General features: G+C 39.0%; 2 protein-coding genes across 3 annotated transcripts in view; both read right to left on the bottom strand.

Annotated features, from left to right (window-relative positions):
• Positions 1-5953, bottom strand: part of LOC127653009 (ral guanine nucleotide dissociation stimulator-like 1) — a 38724-nt gene extending 32771 nt beyond the window's left edge. The window contains exon 1 of the mRNA XM_052139484.1: positions 5431-5953. Coding sequence (XP_051995444.1) covers positions 5431-5706 — 276 coding nt within the window. The 5' untranslated portion in view covers positions 5707-5953. The remainder of the gene's footprint in view (positions 1-5430) is intronic.
• A 779-nt stretch (positions 5954-6732) lies between these two features.
• The window catches only part of LOC127653010 (choline transporter-like protein 2), a 37561-nt gene continuing 17029 nt past the window's right edge, over positions 6733-27264 (bottom strand). For both annotated transcript variants that reach the window (XM_052139487.1, XM_052139486.1), the window contains exons 6-22: positions 26444-26554; positions 26300-26360; positions 26056-26179; positions 25510-25593; positions 25159-25271; positions 24942-25073; positions 21844-21943; positions 21671-21763; positions 18797-18881; positions 17940-18202; positions 17595-17689; positions 17332-17435; positions 15599-15672; positions 13169-13239; positions 12982-13070; positions 12165-12249; positions 6733-7319 (exon numbers count right to left, since the gene is read on the bottom strand). In XM_052139487.1, the coding sequence (XP_051995447.1) occupies positions 7222-7319; positions 12165-12249; positions 12982-13070; positions 13169-13239; positions 15599-15672; positions 17332-17435; positions 17595-17689; positions 17940-18202; positions 18797-18881; positions 21671-21763; positions 21844-21943; positions 24942-25073; positions 25159-25271; positions 25510-25593; positions 26056-26179; positions 26300-26360; positions 26444-26554 (1782 nt within the window). In that variant the 3' untranslated portion in view covers positions 6733-7221. The remainder of the gene's footprint in view (positions 7320-12164; positions 12250-12981; positions 13071-13168; positions 13240-15598; positions 15673-17331; positions 17436-17594; positions 17690-17939; positions 18203-18796; positions 18882-21670; positions 21764-21843; positions 21944-24941; positions 25074-25158; positions 25272-25509; positions 25594-26055; positions 26180-26299; positions 26361-26443; positions 26555-27264) is intronic.

Raw genomic sequence — 27264 nt, 5'->3', positions numbered from 1 at the left:
GGGAGGTGTTAAACTGGGCAGAATGTCACTCCACCATCTAAACTGCAAATAACGCGACAAACTGAAATATCTTAAACAATCAAACACTGAATGAAGTCAGGGAGTCGGAAGAGCGATTTGTGAAAGGACTGACATACAGTGTGAATACAACAGTCTGTAAAACAACAGCCTTTAGCATATCCTGTGCTAATCAACAAGTGCATGTGGCTTCATTTTTATTTATTTATTTGATGATTTATTTGCATGTAGAATTGTTTTTACCCTTCTATTATGTTTGTTTATTATTATCATTATTATTATCATTTGCATGTAGAATTGTTTTACCCTACTGTTATTTATATGTATTGATCTATTTTTATGATGATAATAATAATAAATAAATCTATATATATATATGTTATCATTATAGCATTTTTATTATTCTATTTATTATTATTTGGATTTTGACGGGTTTTTTTACCCTTTTGTTATTTATGCATTATAATTATTATTTAGAATTGTTTTTCCATGCTATTATATTTTATTATAATTTATTATAATATAATAAAATATTTATATAAAGGAAATATGTGTTTATTTATTTTAGTAAAATTATAATATATAATATTGATATTGTATTATATTTATATTATCAAATTATATTTATTTTTATTTGTATAATACTACTACTAATAATAATAGTAAAATTGTTTTACCTGCTTTTATTTATATTTATTATTTTTATTTATATAATAATCCTATTAATATTACTAGTATTAATATTATTTTATTTGCATTTAGCATTGTTTTTCCATGCTGTTATTTATATTTATCATTATTATAAATATTATTATTTGCATTTAGCATTGTTTTACCTGCTTTTATTTATATTTATTATTATTATAAATATTATTATTTGCATTTAGCATTGTTTTACCTGCTTTTATTTATATTTATTATTATTATAAATATTATTATTTGCATTTAGCATTGTATTACCTGCTTTTATTTATATTTATCATTATTATAAATATTATTATTTGCATTTAGCATTGTTTTACCTGCTTTTATTTATATTTATTATTATTATAAATATTATTATTTGCATTTAGCATTGTTTTACCTGCTTTTATTTATATTTATCATTATTATAAATATTATTATTTGCATTTAGCATTGTTTTACCTGCTTTTATTTATATTTATCATTATTATAAATATTATTATTTGCATTTAGCATTGTTTTACCTGCTTTTATTTATATTTATTATTATTATAAATATTATTATTTGCATTTAGCATTGTTTTACCTGCTTTTATTTATATTTATTATTATTATAAATATTATTATTTGCATTTAGCATTGTATTACCTGCTTTTATTTATATTTATTATTATTATAAATATTATTATTTGCATTTAGCATTGTATTACCTGCTTTTATTTATATTTATTATTATTATAAATATTATTATTTGCATTTAGCATTGTTTTTCCATGCTGTTATTTATATTTATCATTATTATAAATATTATTTGTATTTAGAAGTGTTTTTACCCTGCTTTTGTTTATATATTATTATTATTAATATTATTTATATAATAATACTACCATTACTATTATAAATATTAAACAAATAAACATTGTCTTTCCATGCTGTTATTATTATTATTATAAATATTATGATTTGCATTTAGATGTTTTTCACTGCTTTTAGTTCATTTTATAAACATTTTAAATATAATAATATATTTATACAAATAAACAGTTTATTTATTTAAATTATTATTATTTGAATTATGAAGTGTTTTGTACCCTGTTGTAATTAGTGGTGCTTGCAAAGCATCACTATTGTAATCTCACATACTTATTATTTTTATTTTTATTTTTATTTTTATTTTTATATCTCTTAACAAAACTTCGGCACCTAACTCGTCCCGCACCGTTTGGCGTAGACCCACGAATGAGGTGTCAAATCGAACGGCCTATTGAGGACACGTGTGCTATGACTTTTATAAGCGATCGGGGTACGGTATTTGCCCCAGGGGCAAAAAAGCGGCCGAAAAATCACATAGACTTAACATTGAGACAAACTTTGACGCGTCACAGCTCCAAGCGAGGATTTCGTAGAAACGTGTGATTTGCCACATTTGAAGAGGCTGGCAGGCTCTGTAAGAGCATACCTCAATATGGGGTAAAAGCTGCACCCCTGGGGGCAGGAGCTGCCCAAAAATGCCCCAATTGACTTATAATGGTGTAGGACGGCCCATGAAATGAAAAGGCATAGGGATTTGTATTGAACATAGCTCTGGATCACAGTGTCATAGAGACGAGGGGTGGGCTCATTTTACTCAGACGACCAATCAGTCTCTCAGGATCATTGTGAAGCTATCAAGCCACGCCCTAGCAACCATTAAGAGCACCTTAGCAACAAGTCCCATAGACTTCTATTGAAACATATCAAAGGGATATCTCCGGATAGAAGTGTCATAGAAACACAAGGGTGGTCTCGTTTGACTCGGGACAGCAAACAGCCAATCATGCATCAAATCAACACTTCCTAGCCCCTCCCTAGCAACCATTGTCGAGCACCTTAACAACCAAAATCCATAGAGGGATATCTTCCATTCTGAATGTCACAGAGCCATGGGAGTTGGTTTATATCATTCATACTGACAAGCAGCCTTTGGAGATTCATGATTGGCAGCTGCCAAGCCACTCCCTAGCAACTAAACAGAGTACCCTAGCAACCGTTTAGCAGTAACTATATCTCTGCACCAGAAAATCAGAGAGACTTCTGGGTTGATTTATTTCAATCAGGATGGCAAGGACACTTGATTAGTATCACTATGGTAACTGCCTAGCAACCAGATGGGGTTACCCTAGCAACCGAGTAACAAATCACATATCTCTGCATCAGAAAAGCGTAGAGACTTCCGGGTTGACTTATTTCAATCAGGATGGAAAGGAGACTTCATTAGTATCACTATGGTAACTGCCTAGCAACCAGATGGGCTTACCCTAGCAACAGAGTAACAAATCACATATCTCTGCATCACAAAAACATACAGACTTCCGGTTTGACTTATTTCAATCAGGATGGCAAGGACACTTGATTAGTATCACTATGGTAACTGCCTAGCAACCACATGGGGTTACCCTAGCAACCTACTAACAAATCACATATTTCTGCACCAGAACATTACACAGACTTCTGGGTTGATTTATTTATGACCACAATTTCTGTTCTTTTCAAGCAGGCTATTTGACGAGTTTTGCCACGGCAAGCACCACTCACATTTTCTTCAGGAAATGTACCTATCTAGTTTAGATTTATTATTATTATTTGTTTTATTTATATAAAAATAATAATGATTATTGTTGTTGCTTTTAAACATTATTAAAATTATTATTAATAATATAATTTGCATTTTGTTTTTTTCCCATCAGAACAGGCCTGTGACCCATTTTGGAGTGGTAACCCATTAGTTGAGAACTGCTATTAACTTCAGGGGTGTTGTTTAGGGTTTTTCCACCCTGTTCAACTTCAAGTTCAGGATGAACAGCCTGAGGAAAGGAGACTGTACACAAGGAAGCCAAGAGCTGTGTGTGTGTGTGTGTGTGTGTGTCCCTGGGATCTGTGTGACGTGGTTACTGTACAATATTTCACACAGTAGAGGTGCCTCTTTAACATGGCGTCAGGTAGGCTTTCATCTCAAAACAACTATGCTCAGAAGGCAGCAGTTAAGATTAGATTAGATCAAACAAGCAAAGACTGATTAACCAACGCGTTTCATAACTTGTTTCTCAGAATTCTGACATGAAAATGACACTACTCTAGTGTGATGTCATTCTTGCCCTACACAACACCTATATTCATTGTTAATAAACAATAACATGAAATCTGAGCTCAGGATTGATATGTAAAGGTGAGTGAGGAATATATAATTGTGTTTCACTGTAACAGGAAGACACCAAACCTTGGAGATGAGGGTATCATGGAGAGAGCATCCATGCGTCACTGAGGGACTGTATTGTTAAGGGATTTCAGTCACTGTGAAAACAGTGATTCCTGAGAGGTAGGAAGGACAGCTGATCGTCCTCGCAGTGGCAGACCACGTGTAATAACACCTGCACAGGATCGGTACATCCGGATAGCACACCTGCGGGAGAGGTACAGGATGGCAACAACAAATGCCCGAGTTACGCCAGGAACAAACAATCCCTCCATCAGTGCTCAGACTGTCCTCAATAGGCTGAGAGAGGCTGGACTGGGTGCTTGTAGGCCTGTTGTAAGGCAGGTCCTTACCAGACATCACCAGCAACAACGTCGCCAATGGGCACAAACACACCTTCGCTGGACCAGACAGGACTGGCAAAAAGTATTCTTCAATGAAAAGACGCGGTTGTCTCACCAGGGGTGATGGTTGGACTTGCGTTTATCATTGAAGTAATGAGCGTTACACCAAGGCCTGTACTCTGGAGTGGGAATGATTTGGAGGGTCCGTCATGGTCTGGGGTGGTGTGCCACAGCATCATCGGACTGAGCTTGTTGTCATTGCAGGCAATCTCAATGCTGTGCGTAACAGGGAAGACATCCTCCTCCCTCATGTGGGACCCTTCCTGCAGGCTCATCCTGACACGAACCTCCAGCATGACAATGTCACCAGCCAAACTTCTCGTTCTGTGCGTGACTTCCTGCAAGACGGGAATGTCAGTGTTCTGCCATGGCCAGCGAAGAGGCCGGATCTCAATCCCATTGAGCACATCTGGGACCTGTTGGATTGGAGGGGGAGGGCCATTACCCCCAGAAATGTCCGGCAAGTGCCTTGGTGGAAGAGTGGGGTAACATCTCACAGCAAGAACTGGCAAATCTGGTGCAGTCCGTGAGTAGATGCACTGCAGTAATAATGCAGCTGATGGCCGCACCAGACACTGACTGGGACATTTGCAGTCATTTTTACCCCCCCTTTGTTCAGGGACACAAAATATACAATTTCACGTAATCACATGTCTGTGAAAATTGTTCAGTTTATGTTTAGTTGTTGAATCTTTTTATGTTCATACACATATTTACACATGTTAAGTTTGCTGAAAATAAAAGCAGTTGAAAGTGAGAGGACGTGTTTATTTAGCCTTAAACACAAATACCCCTGTTCATTAGTTACAGTGAGTTGAAGTCTTCTTAGAGACATTTGTTTATATTCCATTCTGCCTTGTTACTAGGTGAGAAAATACACAATTCTGTACTTTAAGAGCCACCTAGTGGATCACTGAGATGCAACTTTTGTTGGCACTTCATTCAGGACAGAAAAATCGATATAACTAGATAGACAGACAGACAGACAAACGGGTAGATAGATGTAATGGGGTAAAAGGAGGCAGCGAGAACCGGCTTGACAGTATAAATAATAATTTAATGATTAACTTAAAGCAAAAGACAAACACACACACATATAGGACAGCTGTCGGTAGCTCTCTCTATCTCCCGAACTGCCTCCATTCCTCTCATGGGCTCGATTAGCCTGATTAAGGGCAGGATGTGCGTCATCACGGCCCTGCTTGCCACAATAGACATAGATAGATCGACAAACGGACAGACAGACAGACGCATAGACAGTGCAGATAGACAGAATGATAAAGAGATAGATAGACAGACAGACAAACAGACAGTGGAAACAAATAGACAGATATATATGCAGACAGACAGAAAGATAGAAAGACACATGGACAGTGCAGACAGACAAAAGGCAAAAAGATAGACAGACAGACAAAAGATAGACAGACAGAAAGTGCAGACAGGCAAAAGACAGAAAGATAGACAGACACAGACAGTGAAGACAGACAGAAAGATGACAGACAGACACACACATAGACAACGGAGACAGACATAGACAGTGCAGACAGACAGAAAGACAGTGCAGACAGGCAAAAGACAGAAAGATAGACAAACAGAGAGACAGAAAGTTCAGACAGACAGAGCAGTGCAGACAGAGCAGACAGACATATAAAAGACAAACAGACAGTGAAGACAGGCAAAAGACAGAAAGATAGACAGACACAGACAATGGAGACAGACAGAAAGATGACAGACAGACACACACATAGACAACGGAGACAGACATAGACAGTGCAGACAGACAGAAAGACAGTGCAGACAGGCAAAAGACAGAAATATAGACAAACAGACAGACAGAAAGTTCAGACAGACAGAGCAGTGCAGACAGACATATAAAAGACAAACAGACAGTGAAGACAGGCAAAAGACATAAAGATAAGACACAGACAGTGGAGACAGACAGACAGACAGACAGACATATAAAAGACAAACAGACAGTGAAGACAAGCAAAAGACAGAAAGATAGACAGACAGACAGAAAGTTCAGACAGACAGAGCAGTGCAGACAGAGCAGACAGACATATAAAAGACAAACAGACAGTGAAGACAAGCAAAAGACAGAAAGATAGACAGACACAGACAGTGGAGACAGACGGAAAGATGACAGACAGACACACACAGACAGTGCAGACAGACAAAAGACAGAAAGATAGACAGACAGAAAGACAGGTGTAGTAAAAGAAAAAGTGATTTCACAAAACGAATCTCTCTAGTTCACCAACAAACACAATATTTACACAAGATGAATGTAGAAAACTCTTAACTGATCATGTATTGAGGCACAAACACATGCAACAAAACTGTAACACAAGAAGCTTTTAATCAATGACATTTTTAATCATCGATTTAAAAAAGTCAAACTTAAATATCAACTCACAGGACAAAAAACACAATTAAAATGTGTTTTTAAAAAATTCAAGCCATAATCACTGTCAGAAAATATGCAATGTTTTATATAAAAACTGTAACAACTATAAACACTGTAATAAATACATGTCAGCTATATCTCAAAAAACAGCAACATGCAAATCAGAATATTTCTGACGGTTATATTCTTTAAAGGGAATACAAATATATTTTAAAAGACACTGAATGAACACATTTGTGAAAAAACTCACTGTTATAAAGTAATGGATCTGGTACCGTATTGCAGAGGTCAAACCTTTTCAAAGAATCTCGACAATTGATGCATATGATTGTCTCTGGCTCCAAGGCATGTTAGAGAAGGCAGCGGAAACAATTGCATTAAGGCACTTTACGTTTCATGCTATAACCACTGAGGTGTCGCAGGAAGCATGCACATACATACAGTGAACCCTGATAGCCAATGAGGAGCGGTAACTACTATTTGGCCAGGTTCTTTTTCTTCAAAACAGTGAGAAGGTTGTCAGACATCAAATAGGGCCGTTCTGGGCTCCCGTCGTTTCTCTCCAGGTCCTCCACTGTGATGAATAGAGAATGTAAGAAAAGTGTTGAGGAACATCCGTCCAATTGTCTTGGCCTACGTTAGTTGAAGCTACAGTATCAAAACTGTTGTTCATCCAAAACTATCTGACTTTCTTTTGTGGAAAATGAGGGATGTTATAGCCTCAATCACCATTCACATTCATTGGAAAAAATAAATGATGCAATGCAATTGAATGGTGACTAAATGTTGCATTCACATACACAGCGCGATTACATATAAAGTCAATGCGAAGATGCGAATAGGCGCGATTGAAGCGAATGGCGCGACTCGACCACGCGAACTCACTTCATTCGCGTATTTCCATATACCATAAGGCTTATGGTGCGTTCACATGCATTGCTCACGCGAGTTTGACCGCTGGATCATAAATGTGTGTTTAAACTCGCGTTCGCACGAGTAAAGCGAACCAGCGAGTATTCCCACTTCTCTTCCTGAAAAGGACAGGAGGAGGGGCTTCTACGACTTTGTTCATAGTAAAGTACAACCAGTAGCTAGAATCAAGTAGTCGTGCATGTTTTCAGAACATAGTCTAACTTCCTCGCTCACTTTCCTCCAAGCGATGTCTTTTTTCATCCGGTCTCTGTACATGTATGACGTCGTGTCATACAACTCCGGGTGCCCACACACCGCTAGAACAATTTTTCCAGATTTCATCTGCTACTACGTCAATACGTCAGTGACATCCAGACAATCTCAATGCTGATAGGCTTTCGCGACAACACGTCATGTGGATTTTTCGCTCGAGTTGAAAGATTTCAACTGGGCGAATACGCGCCATTCGCTTCATTCATATTCACATGCATATTCGCATCTTTGCCTCGACTTTGTCTGTAATCGCTTGGTGCGTTGTGTGTGAACGCACTATAACATTCCACATAACATCATCTTTTGTGTTCCACAGAAGAAAGAAAAATCACACGGGATTATGAACCAAGATGAGAGAATTATGACAGAATTTTCATTTTTGGGTGGAACAGAATGAAGAAAAGCAACAAGAAACATTCGGGGATTCCACCAACACATGTTAGACACAATGCAGACAGACCAACAAGACAAATTGAGGAGCTCTTACAGTATTTATTAAAGATAAAAACAATTGTTTACTGGACAGATTAAACAGCACAGCACTCCAAAGGAGTGGAGTAAACCATACAAAAGACAGGAGACAAACAAAGTTATAAAGAAGATTATTAGACAAATCTCAAGGCAATAAGGCATTTTATTTAAACCAATCTTAAAGTGCATTAGGGAAAATATGGCTTACAGTTTGAAGAAAGTGCAGCGATTGCAATGCGCATCAGCAGCATTAGATTTAAAGGCAAAATTATTGAGGTTGGAAGATGTCCAAGATGAAAAAAATGGTAGCAGAACAGTTGGATAAACGACGTATTGACAGACACGAGTGTGTTCACATGCACAACCTTAAACCGATTATGCTTAATGACGATTTTTCCTGAGCAACCACTGAAAGGCGCCATGAAACGAGCAATCCAGATGGAGATCGACCACCGTTTTAAGTGTTAGTTGGAGTAAAAATATGTTCATGTGGTAATCAAAATTATGGCACATATGCTTTTGATTGAGTTTACCTTGTATTGAACCCAGAATATTCCTTTAAGCAAAAAACGATGAGTACACTTACATATTTGTACACCTTTGCTGGCACATACCGTCCCCATGTAGCACGTGTATTTGATAAAAAACTCATCTTTCAAGTTCAGTAGAGTTTCACTCTACTCGGTTGCATTGTCTGATAGAGATGGCATCAAGAACGGCACCATTCTCTAAAGGGGTCATGTCATAAGGAAATCAAATTGTCCTTGATATTTTGACATATAAGAGGTCATTATACTAAAAAAACATACGGTGAGTTTCAGAACTCAAAACTTCCTCTGCAATCCGAAAAGAGCATTTATTGTTTTTAATGCTCGGCAAAAACGACTCGTTTTGAAATTGTCTACATTGTGATGTCATAATACATTGATCGACATATACAAATGTCACAGTGAACCGATAAGAGTAGCTGAAGTACTTACTTTACATTTACATTTATTAATTTGGCAGACGCTTTTATCCAAAGCGACTTACACAAGCGGGATAATACATCACAAGCTATTCATCTTAAGGAGACAGCAGTACGAAAAGTGCTGCATTACAACGTTTCACTAGCATCCGAATAGAAAGTGGTAGTGTTGCTACTGCAGTTTGCTTTTAACCAATGAAAAGATTACAGCTGATGCAAGTACATTTTTCGACACTAGCACAACCGAACGGAAATGCAAAAATAAAAGTTTTCGGCTCTCTGAATACGCCCCTCATCTGCCGTTGTTTAAACAGTCAGATAGTCCCGCCCCCAACTCACACCATTGGTTGAGTAACATTGCTGTGGCGGGTCTCAGCGGGACGCTCCGAACAAACACAGGAATTTGTCATTTTTAAAAAAAAGTATTCGGAGCAACAGTATGCCGACCTTTTTCAGATTTCGATTGTTCCTTCAGTCGGAACAACTGTAGTAGTTTTGTTGCACGCTTCACATAAATTGGGACATGGGACATAGCTATTAATGATCGCCCCTTACAGAGTGCTTTAAGGGGATTTTGTAAATCACTTGCATATTTAAATTTTTTTAGTCTTGGAAAATACAGTTCCACAAATGTTATCGGGGGTGTTTGCACTTCAAAGTGTTTGCCAATCATAACACAGTGGGCGTGTCAATTAAAGTCTTAAAGGGGACAGCACAGAACACAAGAGTGTTTCAGACAGAAGGCCAGAGACAGGGTGGGAAAAGGTAATTTAATACTCGATTAAAGCTGCAAGCAGCGATGAAAGGGCCCTCGCACCCTGGTGCACCTTGGGGCTGCTGTTCCAGGGGAATATCAATCAAACTTAAATGTTGTTAAGAGTGTATCACAGTGTAAAACATGTCATTTCCTGTTGCCAGTAGGTGGCGCTATGACTATAACTGAATATTGGCATGTAGATGTATTCAGGCCGGGACTGTTATCAAACATGTGAAGTTTGGGGCAGATTGGACATTGTATGTATGAGTTACAGCTATCCTGTTTCATGGCAAAACATCATATTTTGTCAGACCGTCACGGTCACGCCGTGCAGTGAAAACTCAAAAGCTTTGCACTTTAGCATCGCCAAGGCTTTTAGATTAGATTAACCAAATATGAAGTAGATCTGATGAAATCTCTAGGAGGAATTCGTTAAAGTACGAGGTCTGGAAATGGCAAAAACGGAGCAAAAATTGGAAGAGAAAAATCTAAATGGCTGACTTCCTGTTGGGTTTAGGGCAAGGGTCCAAGAGACTTTTTTGTAGGTATTGACATCTTACACATGTTTGCCAATTTTCATACATGTAGGTGAATCTTAGTGTAAAGCGCACATCGTTGAAAGCTTGTAGGTGGCGCTATTGAGCCATTTTGCCACATATAATTCAGAAACAATATCAAATGTACATTTTTAACACTTCTGATGCGTGTGCAAACGTTTCATGAGTTTTCGATTATGTTTAGGACCTCAAAAATGCAATTAATTTGGGAATAAAATTAACACCTAGAAGAACAATAGGGTCCTCGAATCATCGGCACTCAGGCTCTAATTATATATATTTTGGTGCAAAGAACTTCACTAACATTATAAGTGAACCTCAACAAAAAATCATGACCCTTTAAAACGCTCGTTCTCATAGTCTGCTCTCTGTACAGTCGAATTAGCAAAATCTGCAACCAACTGTACACCAATTTCAGGCATCCATATACAGTTATTAAAAAGCGTACATGTCATATGATGCGTCACAGACTCGTGTCATGTGCCATATCTACCCAAGGGCACCAGAATCACTATGCGAGTTTAGTGTTCCCCCGCCTCCGAAAACTGAATTTAACCCTTGTGCATGAAAACGCACTCTATAAGAGACACTTGCTGCACAAAAAGGCATCTGACATCTGACAGCACTGACAACTGAAACTCATTACAACTTATCCATGCTCACTAAACAGCAATTACGACTATATAAACTTGACCATTCCATCTCCAATGTAAGATTGTACCATATCGGAGACGTTTCATAATGTTCGACAGCATGACTGGTGTTAAAAATCATTGTCCTGTTTTGTTTGGCGCGGTCAGCTGGATCGTCTCATCGCGTGAAGCAAGGCTTCGAGCTGCGCCGTCATCCACGTCCTTCGTCAGAATGTCGTTGAGCGTTGCGGTCATGTAAAAGGGCCGTTCCACAGAGCCGTCGTTACGCTCAAGGTCTTCACCTTTATGTCGTGTTAATGTGTTTAATAGTGTGAAGTGTAGAAGTGTGATTTTGAGTGTAATTATTATGTGCAATAAGTGTAAAGTAAAAGAAAATGGGGTGTGACATTTAAATAATGAGCAACAGAAGTTGAATATGAGGGTGTAGAAAAACCAAAGAGGGAACAATAGAAAGAAATAACATTAAAAAGGGAGAGAAAGAGAAAGAATCAGGTTATTATTACAAGAGGAAAGCTTTCCAGTCCCATTTAAACTCCTTGAATTAGTTAAGGAAGTACCACAGATAGAATAGAAACACCTCAAACCAGAATATATCGTCGAAAGGCGGCTTAAAATCTCAGTTTAAGAGCCATAAGAGGTTTAATAAGAGCTACATGCGCTGCCATGCTTATTAAAGCTCATTAGTGGCATGACGCTCAAGGAAAACATTCAGAAATATATTCAATATTATGGATGACTGTAACATCTTTATAAAAGCCTAAAAGTTTGAGGAGGAGGATTGTTTATTTTATTTCTGCCTTATTATTACGTATTATTAGCAAGTACTCACAAAAGCAGAGGAAGAGTGTGTCCACACACATGGCGTAAACGCTGAAAAACCCGTGGGCAATGAGATAGGAGCCCACCAACACCGTCTGAAAGAAAGAATGCAACACATATTAAGACAAGTAGCATGCCTGACGTGCAACTAAATGGCACAATGGCACACTAAAAACAACCATGAAGCAAAACCGTACCAACCAGGATTATTGGTTCAATGTCCATATCAATATATGCATTAAGAAACATCTTTAAACCACATTTCTTGCTCATGCAAATATCATCTTTGATGATTGCTAGGACATTGCTATGCGGTTGTTACTGTGCGAGAGCTATGCAGTTACTCTGAGTGGATGCTAGGTTGTAACTTACTGGCCCAGGCCAAAAGAGACTCTACATTTGGGTCGGGTCACTTCTTCAATGCAAGTCCAAATGGATCTCTCTTTGCATTAGCAAATATTGTACATGCAATTACTTGATAATAGCACACCTTTCCTGAACAACCACACGATTCGAGGTAGCGTTCAGGTCACAATTTATCTACCTGGCTCTATAGAAAAACCAGACTATGCCTTTATTTTTGCAATGGCAGTTTCCTGATGAAATGAACACTAGAGGTGCTTAAACAACACTGACTTATTACCTTTCACACAAATTATGGGTAAAAGAGCAGAATCATAAAGATCAGTTCATAAACATGTACTTTTTACCCTGTTCCTTATGACATCTAAACAATTTTACTATAATGCAAATACACGTTATGTTAAATTAGATTACAAAAAAACACTGATCCCGTTTAACTCAACCAGTCACACTCATTCACTTACCAAAATAGGGACCCAGTAGTAATGGAGACTGGGTGTAGCACCTTTAAATGCATCTGTATGTCCAGAAAAGAAGAAGAAAGCAAAGATTCCTGGAAAAAGAAAGGGAAATTGTTTTCACAGTGATACGTCTACAACCACACTTCTAATGCTTAATTGTCTCTAGTCAAATGAAGCATCACACACTCACCCACAAGCCCCACAATAAGGAGTTTTCCAAGGAATAAGATGAAATCGGTGACCTTATCCAGAACGACCACCCTTTGAGAAGATTAAACAACTTTAAAACATGTTATATGATTTCAAGGAATGTTCCAGGTTCAATACAAGTTAGGTTCAATTAACAGCATTAGAGTCATAATGTTGATTACCATAATTAAAAACACAGACTCATCACTTTACTTTACTTTAAAAAACAATAAATAATTTTGCCACAACTTGAGGTATGCTTGGGGTCATTGTCCATTTGGAAGACCCATTTGCGACCGAGCTTTAACTTCCTGGCTGATGTCTTGAGATGTTGCTTCAATATATCCACATAATTTTCCTTCCTCATGATGCCATCATCTATTTTGTGAAGTGCACCAGTCCCTCCCGCAGCAAAGCAACCCCACAACATGATGCTTCGGCTAGCAAGTCTCACCCTTTTTCCTCCAAACATAGTGATGGTCATTATGGCCAAACAGTTCAATTTATGTTTCATTTGACCAGAGGAAACTTCTTCCAAAAGTAAGATCTTTGTCCCCATGTGCACTTGCAAACTGTAGTCTGGATTTTTATGACATTTTGGAGCAGTGGCTTCTTCCTTGCTGAGCAGCCTTTCAGGTTATGTCCATATAGGACTCATTTTACTGTGGATCTAGATACTTGTCTACCGGTTTCCTCCAGCATCTTCACCAGGTCCTTTGCTGTTGTTCTGGGATTGAGTTGCACTTTTCGCACCAAACTACATTAATCTCTAGTAGACAGAATGTGTCTCCTTACAGAGTAGTATGATGTCTGTGTGGTCCCATGGTGTTTATACTTGCATACTATTGCTTGTACAGATAAATGTGGTACCTTCAGGCATTTGGAAATGGCTCCCAAGTATGAACCAGACTTGTGAAGGTCCACCTCGCTGATTTCTTTTGATTTTCCCAAGGAAAGAGTTTGAAGGTAGGCCTTAAAATACATCCACAGGTGCACCTCCAATTGACTCCAATTAGCCAATCAGAAGCTAATTGGCTAATTGTATAAAGGCTTGACATCATTTTCAGGAATTTTCCAAGCTGCTTAAAGGCACAGTTAACTTTATGAAAGTAAACTTCTGACCCACTGGAATTGTGATATAGTCAATTAAAAGTGAAACAATCGGTCTGTAAACAATTTATAAATTACTCGTCTCATGCACAAAGTAGATGTCCTAAATGACTTGCCAAAACTATGAAATCTGTGGAGTGGTTAAAAAATTAGTTTTAATGACTTCAACCTAAGAGTATGTAAACTTCTGACTTCAACTCTATACGGTAAACCCTGTAATCTGGTAAACACCTTACCACCGGTAAATAAACTGCCTGGCCAAAAAAGTTGCATACACTAATATTTAATTGGACCACCTTTAGCTTTGATTATGGCACGCATTCATCATGGCATTGTTTCGGCAACCTTATGCAACGTCACAACATTTATTTATGTCCAGAGTTGCTTTTAATTTTTGGCCAAGATAATGTATTGATGACGGGAGAGTCGAACCACCCCGTAAAGTCTTCTCCAGCCCATCCCAAAGACTTTCAACGGGGTAAAAGGTCAGGACTCTGTGGTGGCCAATTTACGTGTGAAAACGATTCGTGTTCCCTGAACCACTCTTTCACAATTTGAGTCCGATAAATCTTGGCATTATCGTTCTGGAATATACCCGTGCCGTCAGGCATGAAAAAATCCATTGATGTGATAACCTGGTCATTCAGTATATTCAGGTAGTCAGCTGACTTAATTTATAGCCTCGACCTGACCAACTGAAGCAACCCCAGATCATAACACAGTAACACGTGTCCTTGTTATACATATTACATGTTTTTAATATATAAACAACAGTCAATTATGCATAATTACAAGCAACTAAGCCTAAACCAAACCCTTACCCTAACCCTAAACCTATAGTAAGTACATGTTGTTAATTAGTAATAATCAGTCATTACTCTGTAATTACACTGTAACAAGGACGCATTCAAATAAAGTGTAACCCATAACGCTGCCTCCAGTGGGCACTATGCATGACGGCTACATCACTTCATGCACTTCCCAGCTTGCCCTGATGCGTCCATCACTTTGGAATCTGGACTTATTAGATCACATGACCTTCTTCAATTGCTCCACAGTCCAATCTTTATGCTCTCTAGCATATTGAAGTCATTTTCCCCCGATTAGCCTCACTAACAAGTGGTCACACTTCAGACAGTGTACTTGATTTGAATCACACTACAATCGTGTTAACACATATTAAGTGAATACAATTTGAAAAAAACCATTTATGGTAATACACATAATGCCACAGATATGCTAAATTGAGCTTAACTTGTATTGAACCAAAAACATTTCCTAAATGAAGTCTAGTTTACTGCAGTGCCAGGGTTTCACCCACCTGACTACATTTCTCATCAGAAGAAAGAAGGCGTCTCGCGCTGACCTGCAGAAGTTCTTACCGTAGATGGCCACCTGTGCGAGACAAGACAATCACTCACGGATCAATCCATCTCATTTTATTCTGCAGAGGCTGTAAAGAAATTATCTATTGCAGGTTTTCCCAAACGTGGGCCATGCCAAGGAATGGAGAGATGTACGAGCTCCTTGAAATATTAAAATTTTTGTTTTACAAGGCAATGAAATGTCATTACGTACAATAGCATACATTCCTTTGCTCTGGGCAGAAGAAAAACTTCCAAAAATTTTCAATATAATAATTTTAAAGGGAACGGACATCAAAGTCTTGACATCATAAGGATAGCCGTGTTGATTTAAGTTAGCGGTTCGTTAGCGGTTCATTGCAGATTGTTTATTTATGACTTTTAAGTAGGGATGGGACAATATATTGAATTTCGATATATCGGGAACCAACAAAATGACAAACCACATCGTGGCATAACTCGATATTTCGAAATTTTCAACATTGTTTTCAGTCAAAGTCATCATATATGAATGATCCATCAAACATCATAATCTCTCTATCGCTTGGTTTTACTCCACCGTGCTTTTATCTACACTGTTTACAGGGTTCAGACTAGGTCCTTAAAGTGCTTGAATTTAAGTGCTATTAGAAATACAAGTACTGGAATACTTGGAAAATCACCTTGTTTTGAAGAAACGTGCTTGAGATTAAAACTAATCGTTTCCTCTGTGTAATGTGTCCATAAAAGATGAGGTGCACTCCTCTTTCATTGAATAATGTGTCTTAATATCCTTTCTGTTCTTTACAGTCAGATAAAAAAAGTAAAAAGAGGATGCCTGGGAACCTCAGCGAGTAAAGACACTGACTACCAACTCTTGGAGTCGCATGTTTGAATCCAGGGCGTGCTGAGTGACTCCAGCCAAGCAACCAAATTGGCCCGGTTGCTAGGGAGGGTAGAGTCACATGGGGTAACCTCCTTGTGGTCTCTATAATGTGGTGCGCTCTCGGTGGGGCGTGTGGTGAGTTGTGCATGGATGCCGCAGAGAATAGCGTAAAGCCTCCACACGTGCTATATCTCCACGGTAACACGCTCAACAAGCCATGTGATAACATGCGCGGATTGACGGTATCAGACGTGGAGGCAACCGAGATTCGTCCTCCGCCTCCTGGATTGAGGCGAGTCACTACGCCATCACGAGTACTTAGAGCGCATCGGGAATTGGGCGTTCCAAATTGGAGAAAATGAAAAACTAAAAAGTTAAAAGAAATATTCATTTGAGATTCTCGTTGATATTGGCTGAACCTGAACACTGCGAGGCGCTCGTTGAACCCTTAAAGTGACAGTAACCCTTTTAGCCTTTCTTACACAAATGAATGTAAACTCAGTGCAATTACTTGTAAATTGTACACATTATTTCAAACAGTGATAGCTCATTTCATTATTATATATACAATTTCATGATATAATATTAATGAATATAAATGTAGAATTTTTAGAAAGTTACATTTTGATTATAATAATGATGACAAACAAATAATTAAAATATAAATATACACTTTCACATACTAACGTTTTGTCATTTAAGTGTTATTATATCAAATCGAGATTGTAATTCAGTAGTAATCACCCAAACTACATCAAATACCTCCAAAAAAGCATCCACCCCATGTCTAATTTACATTAGGAGTTGTCGTGAATGAACACGCACCATAATGTAGGCATTTCTGTTCAGGAACTTGATGAACTTCTCTAAACACCAGAAGCAGCACTTCAGACAGCACATCAAGAACTTGGCACACTTATTTTCGGCTGCTGTAGACACAAAATAAAGCAAAAGACAGCCGAGCATTCATAGGAGTGATCAAACAAACCATCATGGACCGTGTGAGATATGTAAGGTATAACATACAGTCGGCCGGTCGTCGCAAATCAAACTCAGATGCGAAGCATCAAGCGTCCTAGTTATCTTACCATTGAGTTTGTGGTCAAGATACTCCAGCAGAACCCTGATAACCTGGACAATGGCGAGGAGGAGAGAACCAAACGCCAAAGAGCCTGTGTGATACCTGTATATGGACAAAATGCATTTCAAATATGCATATTAAATGGTGTTTATGACACAAACATCAACACAATTAAAGGAATATTTATTAAAAGGAACATTATGCCACAAATGCTTTCGATTGAGCTTAACTTGCATTGAACCTGCAACAGTGTCCAAATAAATTGAAGATGCTTTTAAGGCCATTGGATGACCTCAAAGCTAACATACTGTACACAGGGTCTTTAAAAACACACATATATCTGATTCCACACCTGAGGGATCTGCCCAGAGCGGCACACAGCGGGAAGGCAGGTATGTCATCGGGTTTCTTAAAAGCCCAGTAGTAAGACGCGAAGGCTCCGGCCAGAGTCATCTGACCCAGAGCGGTCACAAAGTTGGCACACCAGAAGAACAAGAAGACGTTGTAGAATTGGAAGACGATAAGGTACTTGTGGTAGGGCGTTTCCCCACCATAGAAAGCAAACAGGCACTCGGACAACGGGCAGTCTCGCTTCATATCAGAGAGAGTGTAGTTCTGCAGGGACAGTAGAAACGGGGATCAAGATCCAATCTTATAGACTGTCTGTTTACTATTGTATCTATACACAATTTAAGCATGCATGGTTATCAACCAAATTTAAAATGGCTAAAAATGGCCACACTAGGGACTCTGCAAACCTTTTGGCCATTTATGAACATGTATGTTCCTAAAAAGGTTCAGTAGCCTTCTGTCTATTTTGATAATTGAATTGAATGTTGCATTTATAAAGGCGCTTTTTTTGGTCACTACTCTCAAAGCACTTTACACAGTGAACTGGGGACTCTCCTCAACACCCACCAGTGTGCAGCATCCACCTGGATGATGCAACGGCAGCCATAGTGCACCAGTACGCTCACCACACACCAGCTATTGGTGAAGAGGAGAACGTAGAGTTATAGAGCCAATTAATGGATGGGGATTATTAGGAGGCCATGATTGAGAAGGGCCAATGGGGGGAATTTAGCCAGGACAAAAAACAACTGTGTTCTGCATCACCTCTCCTTAAACTACTAATTAGCTTGCATCGCCATTGGTTGTTAAACTTTTTTTGAAAGGCTTCTTATGTTGGTCCCAAACTTGTATACATACCTCAGGGTTACAGGTTTCTCTGGCATGAGGACACTCCGTTTCATTGAAAACTTTGTACACAGGCTCACTGGATGTAGAGAGGAAGCTGACCAGGGCAATTAAGGGCTATTTCTGGTGTGATCATGGCAAATATATCTTAAATATCTCATTTATTCAGTAAATCTTTGCAATAAGGTTCCATTCATTAACATTAGTTAAAACCCCTTAAACTCTATTGACCCTCCGGTGGGTCCAAACTTTAATTAATGATTATACAAATGTTTAGCAATTAGTCCACAGCATGAGTAATGAGGTGCGTTCACATAAAACGCGTAGCAAATTTTCACCTCGCATTGCTCACGCGAGTTTTACCGCTGGATTATAAATGTGTGTTTAAACTCGCGTTCGCGGGAGTAACGCGAACCCGCAAGTATTCCATTTCTCTTCCGGAAAAGGACAGGAGGAGGGGCTTCTACGACTTGGTTCATAGTAAAGTACAACCAATAGCTGGAATCAAGTAGACGCGCATATTTTCAGAACTTACCAGGAAGTTCAACTTCCTCGCTCACTTTCCTCCAAACTATGTCTTTTTTCGTCCGGTCTCTGTACATGTATGACGTTGTGTCATACAATTCCGGGCGCCCACACACCGCTAGAACAATTTTATCATCCATTTTTCCAGATTTCTTCTGGTACTACGTCAGTGACATCCGGACAATCTCAATGCTGACAGGCTTTCTCGACAATGCGTCAGGCGTTGAAAAACGTTGAAAAATGGGGCGGCTGTGGCTCAGGTGGTAGAGCGGGTCGGCCACTAATCACAGGGTTGGTGGTTCGAATCCCAGCCCACACGTCTCCACATGCCGAAGTGTCCTTGGGCAAGACACTGAACCCCAAGTTGCTCCCAATGGCAGGCTAGCACCTTACATAGCAGCTCTGCTGCCATTGGTGTGTGAATGGGTGAATGAGTCACAGTGTAAAGTGCTTTGAATACTGTTAAGGCTTAAAAAGGCGCTATATAAGTGCAGACCATTTACCATTTACCATAACTCGCTCGAATACGCGAATGAAGCGATTTCACGTGTTCGAGCCGCACCATTCATGCCACCCGGCGTGAATTCGCATCTATTAGCATCTTTGCATTGACTTTGTATGTAATACATTTTATGCCGTGCATTTACATTTACATTTATTCATTTGGCAGACGCTTTTATCCAAAGCGACTTACAAAAGAGGAAGAACATCAGCGAATCATCTTAGGGAGACAGTGGTACAAAAAGTGCCATATTACAAAGTTTCACTATCATCAGAATAGAATACAAAACAGATTTTTTTTTTTTTTTTAGTGACCGGTTAAGTGCTTTTGGAAAAGATGTGTTTTTAGCCGAGTGAGTTAGCTTCCCGGATTGAGTTGGGAAGGTCATTCCACCACCGTGGTATGATGAAACTGAAAGTCCGGGAAAGTGTTTTGGTGCCTCTTTGTTTTGGTACGACAAGGCGAGGTTCCTTAGCCGACCGCAGGCTTCTGGCGGGAACGTAGCTCTGCATAAATGTTTTTAGGTATGCTGGAGCAGACCCAGTGACTGTTTTATATGCCAGCATCAGGGCCTTGAATTTAATACGTGCATGAACGTGCAGCCAGTGGAGAGAGACAAACAGTGGTGTAACATGTGCTCTCTTAGGTTCATTAAAGACCAGACGTGCTGCTGCATTCTGGATCATTTGGAGAGGTCTAATAGCACATGCAGGAAGGCCTGCAATGAGAGCGTTACAGTAGTCCAGTCTAGTTATGACAAGGGCCTGAACGAGCAGTTGTGTGGCATGTACAGAGAGGAAGGGTCTTATCTTCCTGATATTGTAGAGTGTAAATCTACATGATTTTGCAGTCTTTGAGATGTGGTCTGTGAAATTTAGCTCATCATCAATGGTTACCCCTAGATTTCTGACTGTTTTGGAAGGCGAAACTGTAGTTGGACCCAGCTGCACGGTGATGTTGTGTTCAACAGCAGGGTTGGCTGGAAAGACCAGGAGTTCGGTCTTGGCTGGGTTGCAGGTGGTGTTCCTTCATCCAGGCCGAGATGTCTGCCAGACAGGCAGCGATTCGAGCGGTCACTGTGGTGTCGTTGGGCTGGAAAGACAAGTAGAGTTGCGTGTCATCAGCGTAGCAGTGGTAAGAGAAACCATGTGACTGAATGATGGGTCCCAGTGATGTTGTGTATATGGAGAAGAGAAGTGGCCCAAGCACTGATCCCTGTATATCAGTGCCCGTGCAAAACGCTCGCTTCACGCTGTATGTGAGGGTGACCTTTAAATTTGGATATGAAATAATGGATGCAGAGTTTAAGGGGTAAATGCATTAGACAATTAAATAATAAAAACATTAATTTTTTCAATCAATTATTAATCTTTGTTAATGTTAATTCATGATAGTTCACTTCTAATTTAAAAAATGTATTGCTATACAGTACATTGAAATTGACATTAACATTAATAAATGCTAGTATTAGTACATCTAGTATTGTTCATTGTTTATGTTAACTAATGTAAACAAACAGAAGCTTATTATAAATTACCATATTTTCTGTATATAAATATGTCCATTAGCTTTTCCTATACCAGGAGTTACCAGGAGTTTACTTTGTAAAATGATGCTATAACTAATAATATTGATATTTACATCAAACGTCTAGATGACTTATTTTAAACCTTTGTGATTTATGACGACAATTGTATAAACAGCCTATTAAGTGAGTGACACAGGACGTAACCTTCTGACCTTTCATTAAAGTTGATTTAATTCAAGTAAATCAGTATCCATTATACCACAGCTGCTGTTTGAAGTGCTAACACTAATCAAGGTGTCTGCTTGAGGATGTATTTGCTCAGTAAGGATACATTGCAGTGACGCCCCAGTATGCTATGACAATAGCGAGGAGGAAGAAGGTAAAAATGGGGTAGAACACTGATGACATCACATAACCAACGGCTCTATAATAAAAGGGAAAATAAACATCAGACAAATGCATGAAAGGTTATGGTGGCGTTTGGTCTCTTTATGGACTACAAACCTGCTGGCCTCTTTCAGGAGCTCAACAGCGATGCGGATTCTGTTCCAGAGGAAGATGACCAGGAGGATGATGATGAGCTCCACGATCGCTAGAATAATGACTGCAGAGAGAGACAATAAATAATTCAATGCTTTTACATTTAATAGCAAGTCAACTGCTATAAAATACAACTACACAGCAAAACATAAAATCTATATTTTTATCTGTGTGAATCTCTTATTTTAAATATTTCCAGGCCACATTTGACCTTTGTAGGAAGCAAAATGAAGCCTATTTAAGCACCGTTAAGATTTATGGCATTGTGACATTATTTTCGTAACAATTAAGCACGTTTACCCCAGATGTTTTAGTCGATTATTCTCAATGGTGATTGTCATTAGATTCGTATTGTTTATAGTTATATTTATGCATTTGGCAGACGCTTTTATCCAAAGGGACTTACAGAGCCCTTATTACAGGGACAATCCCCCCCGGAGCAACCTGGAGTTAAGTGCCTTGCTCAAGGGCACAATGGTGGTGGCTGTGGGGATCGAACCAGCAACCTCCTGATTACCAGTCATGTGCTTTAGCCCACTACGCCACCACCACTTATTCAATATCCACCAGGAAAATTCTGTATCTTTAGGGATAGTTCACCCAAAAATGATTCTCTCATCATTTACTCACCCTTGTGCTATCCCAGATGTGTGTGACTTTCTTTCCTCCGCAGAACACAAACAAATGAATATTTCAGCTCAATATTTAAGTCAATTTTTACTATAAATTCTCCTCCCTGCCCTGTAGGGGGCGAGATGCACAAAGAATGCAAATCGCCCAAAAAAAAAAAAAAGAAGAAGAATGTGGCGGTGAAAGTGAAGATTGTTTGTAAAAAGAAAAAAGGACTTAAATATTGATCTGTTTCTCACCCACACCTATTATAGAGTCTTATGGGATACTTTTATGCTGCCTTCTAGGGCTGCACGATTTGGGGAAAATGTCATATTGCAATTATTGAGGCTAATATTGCGATATACGATTGCGATATAATAAACAAATGGAATCATGAGTCAACTTGCACAAATAGATAACTGATAATGCTGAAATGTGTATTTCTCAACTCAAACATACAAACTAGCAACAACAACTATAAATGCAGTGTTTTCAAATTAAAATAATATTTTTACAAAATTAAATAACATCTTTGCATTACAGCAAACTTATTTTCTCAATATTAGACCTAAATAAAAACGTACACATTTTCACGAAAATAAGATTTAAATTTAAGAAATGTAATCAGGATGTAACATGGACTTTCTATAATCTCTCTTGAAAAGGAAACTGGATATAAAAGTGTGGTTCACTCAAACCACTAAAACTGTTGTTGCTCTTGTGTTTTTTTTTAATGACCAACTGGTATTTCCAAATCCTCTTTCTAAAAAGTTCTACTCATCGCTGGTACCTCTTGTCCAGTGTGTGGATCATTTTCTGAAATCCCACTTTGCTAACGGTGCATCATGTCTCTTTATATCTCTGTGAAGACTTGTCATATGGCGTGACACTCGCAAACACATCTGTAATTGTGCTTTGTTTACTGGGCTTTTTAAGACCGTCTCCGTGTTCGAGTGCGCATCAGCTGGCAGAACTTTAAATCTCTCCCGGTCTCGACTCCTGGTCAGATTGTGTCTCTTCCGCGACTGGTTGAAGCGGCTCTGACCGCAGAGAATGAGAGTTTTGGAGTTTGTGTTTATTTACATGGCACGCTCCCGTATTATATGAACTTGAATTAAGGATGAAATAAAGATATATCGCCAAGCGGTGATCTGTGTTATTTTTTCTGACCACCAGTTCAGTGTCGGTCTGCTCGGCGTCTATCTCCACGCTGAACACCGGAAACTCACATGACCACATGTGCCACTCCCTAAACTGAGACTGACTGGTCATCTTTATATTAGCGGTGTAGAAAATGGGCAAACAGCTCTCAGAGAGAATGGGCGGTCACGTCCACATATGCACTTTATTTAATATAATCGCAGCATTTTGCCGTCATATAATCGCACAGCTGACATTGCGATTGCGATATGATTAATTGTGCAGCACTACTGCCTTCGTGTGCTTTTTGGACCTTCAAAGTTCTAGTCACAATTCACTTGCATTGTATGGACCTACAGAGCTTATTCCCCTAAAAATCTTCATTTGTGTTCTGCAGAAGAAAGAAAGTCACACACATCTGGGATGGCATGAGGGTGTGTAATTGATGAGAGAATTTACATTTTGGGGAGAACTGTCCCTTTAAATTCTTTGATGCATTCTCAGTTTGAGAATATTCTCAATTCGCTGTTTTGTGGAGGTTCGGTTTTCAAGAATTGGTTGAACTGATTCATGAATCTTACAGAAATGTCTCTTAGAGCTCCATTACATCCTAAACCACATGTCACATGACATTATCGATGGGGGGGCCTGGGTAGCTCGGTGGTAAAAGACGCTGGCTACCACCCCTGGAGTTCGAATCCCAGGGCATGCTGAGTGACTCCAGCCAGGTCTTCTAAGCAACCAAATTGGCCCGGTTGCTAGGGAGGGTAGAGTCACATGGGGTAACCTCCTCGTGGCTGCTATAATGTGGTTCTCGCTCTCAGTGGGGCGTGTGGTGAGTTGTGCGTGGATGCCGCGGAGAATAGCATAAAGCCTCCACACACGCCATGTCTCCACGGTAATACGCTCAACAAGCCACGTGATAAGATGCGCGGATTGACGGTCTCAGACGTGGAGGCAACTGAGATTCGTCCTCCGCCACCCGGATTGAGGTGAGTCACTACGCCATCACGAGTACTTAGAGCGCATCGGGAATTGGGCGTTCCAAATTGGGGAGAAATTGAAAAAATAAAAGGTTAAAAGAAATATTCATTTGAGATTCTTGTTGATATTGGCTGAACCTGAACACTGCGAGGCGCTCGTTGAACCCTTAAAGTGACAGTAACCCTTTTAGCGTATCTTACACAAATGAATGTAAACTCAGTGCAATTACTTGTAAATTGTACACATTATTTCAAACAGTGATAGCTCATTTCATTATTATATATACAATTTCAAGAACACCCCCTAATTATCGATAGGGGACTCACTGAAGGCCAGCCAGGTCTGTCTAATGTGCAGGTACACAGTGAAATCCGGCTGGAAGCCCAGCTGCTGTAGCGTGATATTAGAGGCAGGGGTGTCCTTTAGATTCACATACTTTATACTGCAGTGAACGATACCTGAGTAAAAACACAGACCAATGAAAGAGACAGTTCAATAGTGAAAAGGTACCCATATATTCCTATACACCATATTCAAATATACCATAGGCGATGACAGCGATGACCATGAGGATCATGACCCACACCATGACTCCAGCCACATAACGCAGAAGAACAATGAAGATCAGACTCACCACCACAGCAATCAACAGACAACTGCTCACAAGACACAGATCATCACTTTAGGATGCACATGTCCAAACATGAAAGTATAAAAGACTATTATCTACTGAAACGGGACGAAATATAACCACTACTGTAACAGCTTACATGTGCAACACTCTCCGCCACAATGCAAGGGTGCTAAATGAAGTCTAATACTTGGGTATGAGCAATGGTAAAAGCTTGCCTTAGCAAACAAACACAACTAATGACCACAAAGACATTTACTTACATAAGGATCCAGTACCAAGACTTTGTGTAATCCTCAAAGATCTTCATTGCAACTTGACGACCCTCCATGACTATCGTTGCGTTCCTGTGATCGTTCAACCAAACATATTTATAATGAATATCTCGTTCCCTTGAACTCATAAACGAAGTTTAACACTACTCTTAAATTATACATAAATGGTGCATTTGAATTTTTATGCTTTGGAAGTTGTGGACTATTATTAATATACTGTAAATACTGTCTAATGTAGAAATGTCATACGACACACATATGAATGCAGCATTAAGATAAGAAAGTCTGTGGCTGTTCTTCAAATTTGCACTTCATTGTATCTAGTGAAGCATCTGACGGAGGACAAAGAAAGCTAAAAGTAAGCCATTGCAACAGGGATACATTGATTCTGTCCATTTGGGCACACTTCAATGGGGTTTTTCAATAGCCAATGCTGAAATCTACAAAGCAGGGTGGCTGATAAAGGCCCAAATAAATGACCTGGCATATATGTTGGTCTACATCGGTGTGTGAAGAGTAGAAACATGTTCTTACTTCATTCCAGGCACCAGGTCTTTGGCATCTCTTATTTTGCCCCGTCCATCATCAAACTTCACATTATCGCCCACTGTGATGGTTTCCCCCTTTTTGCCCAGAGTCGGAAAACACCGTTGCAAAACTGAGAGTGAGATAAATATGAGATATTAAAACAAACTCTTCATAACTCTTCATTTGTAGTTCTCATAACCTTCAATCTGCGTAAATACAGAAACAGCAATAATAACCACAGGAGTCTTACATTGTTTGCTGGAAATCAAATATGCAGGGCACAGCTTTTCTTTCAATATCTGCGTCACACTCTTTAAAGATAGACAGCATTCGTCAGTTAATAGAAATGTACAGGAACTAGGCAATCAGATGTTTTTCGCTGAAGTGCACTCACCTTCTGTCCTGGGTCTTCACGGCAAAACATTTTATAGTATTTCCAGTCTTCGGACTTTGCGTTGGCATTCACCAATGTCATGGTGCGATTTGGGCATTGATCCACACACAACTAAACACAAATAGACAAAAAAACATGAAGACATTGATTTATGAATATTCACTCATTCAATTATACACTTATTAACAGAAGAATGAGAGAGCAATGCCTACACAGAGACGAAGGAAGGAAAAAAGAAAGAAAAACAAAGAGATGAAGGAAGGAAGGATCAAATGAACAAAGGAAAGAAAGGGAAGGGAGAAAAAAGAAAGCAAAGGAAGGAAGGGGAGGATGGAAGGGCGGAAGGGTAGAAAGGTAAAGAAAGAAAGATGTAAGGAAGGAAAAAATTAAAGAATGAAAGAAAGAATGAAAAAGAACAAAAAGGAAGGAAAGATGAATAAAATAGAACAAAAAAGGAGGAAGGAAGAAAGGAAAAGGAAAGAAAGGAAAAGATGGAAAAGAAAGAAAGAAGGAAGAAAGGAAAAGGAAAGAAAGGAAAAGATGGAAAAGAAAGAAAGAAGGAAGAAAGGAAAAGGAAAGAAGGAAAGAAAGAAATAGTGAAAGGAAAGAAAGAACAAAAAAGAAGGAAAGGAGGAAGGAAGAAAGAAAAAGATGGAAAAGAATGAAAGAAAGAAAGGAGGAAGAAAGAAAGAAAAAGATGGAAAAGAACGAAAGAAAGAAAAGAAAGAAGGAAAGAAAGGAAAAGGCAGAAAAGAAGGAAAGGAAGAAAGGAAAAGGAAAGAAAAAAGAAAGACAGAAAAGAAAGAAAAGAAAGACAGAAC

The sequence above is a fragment of the Xyrauchen texanus genome, chromosome 12 (assembly GCF_025860055.1).
Source record: "Xyrauchen texanus isolate HMW12.3.18 chromosome 12, RBS_HiC_50CHRs, whole genome shotgun sequence".
Lineage (NCBI taxonomy): Eukaryota > Metazoa > Chordata > Actinopteri > Cypriniformes > Catostomidae > Xyrauchen > Xyrauchen texanus.
The sequence above is the reverse complement of the archived record's forward strand: the minus strand, read 5'-3'. Positions and strand labels throughout refer to the sequence as shown.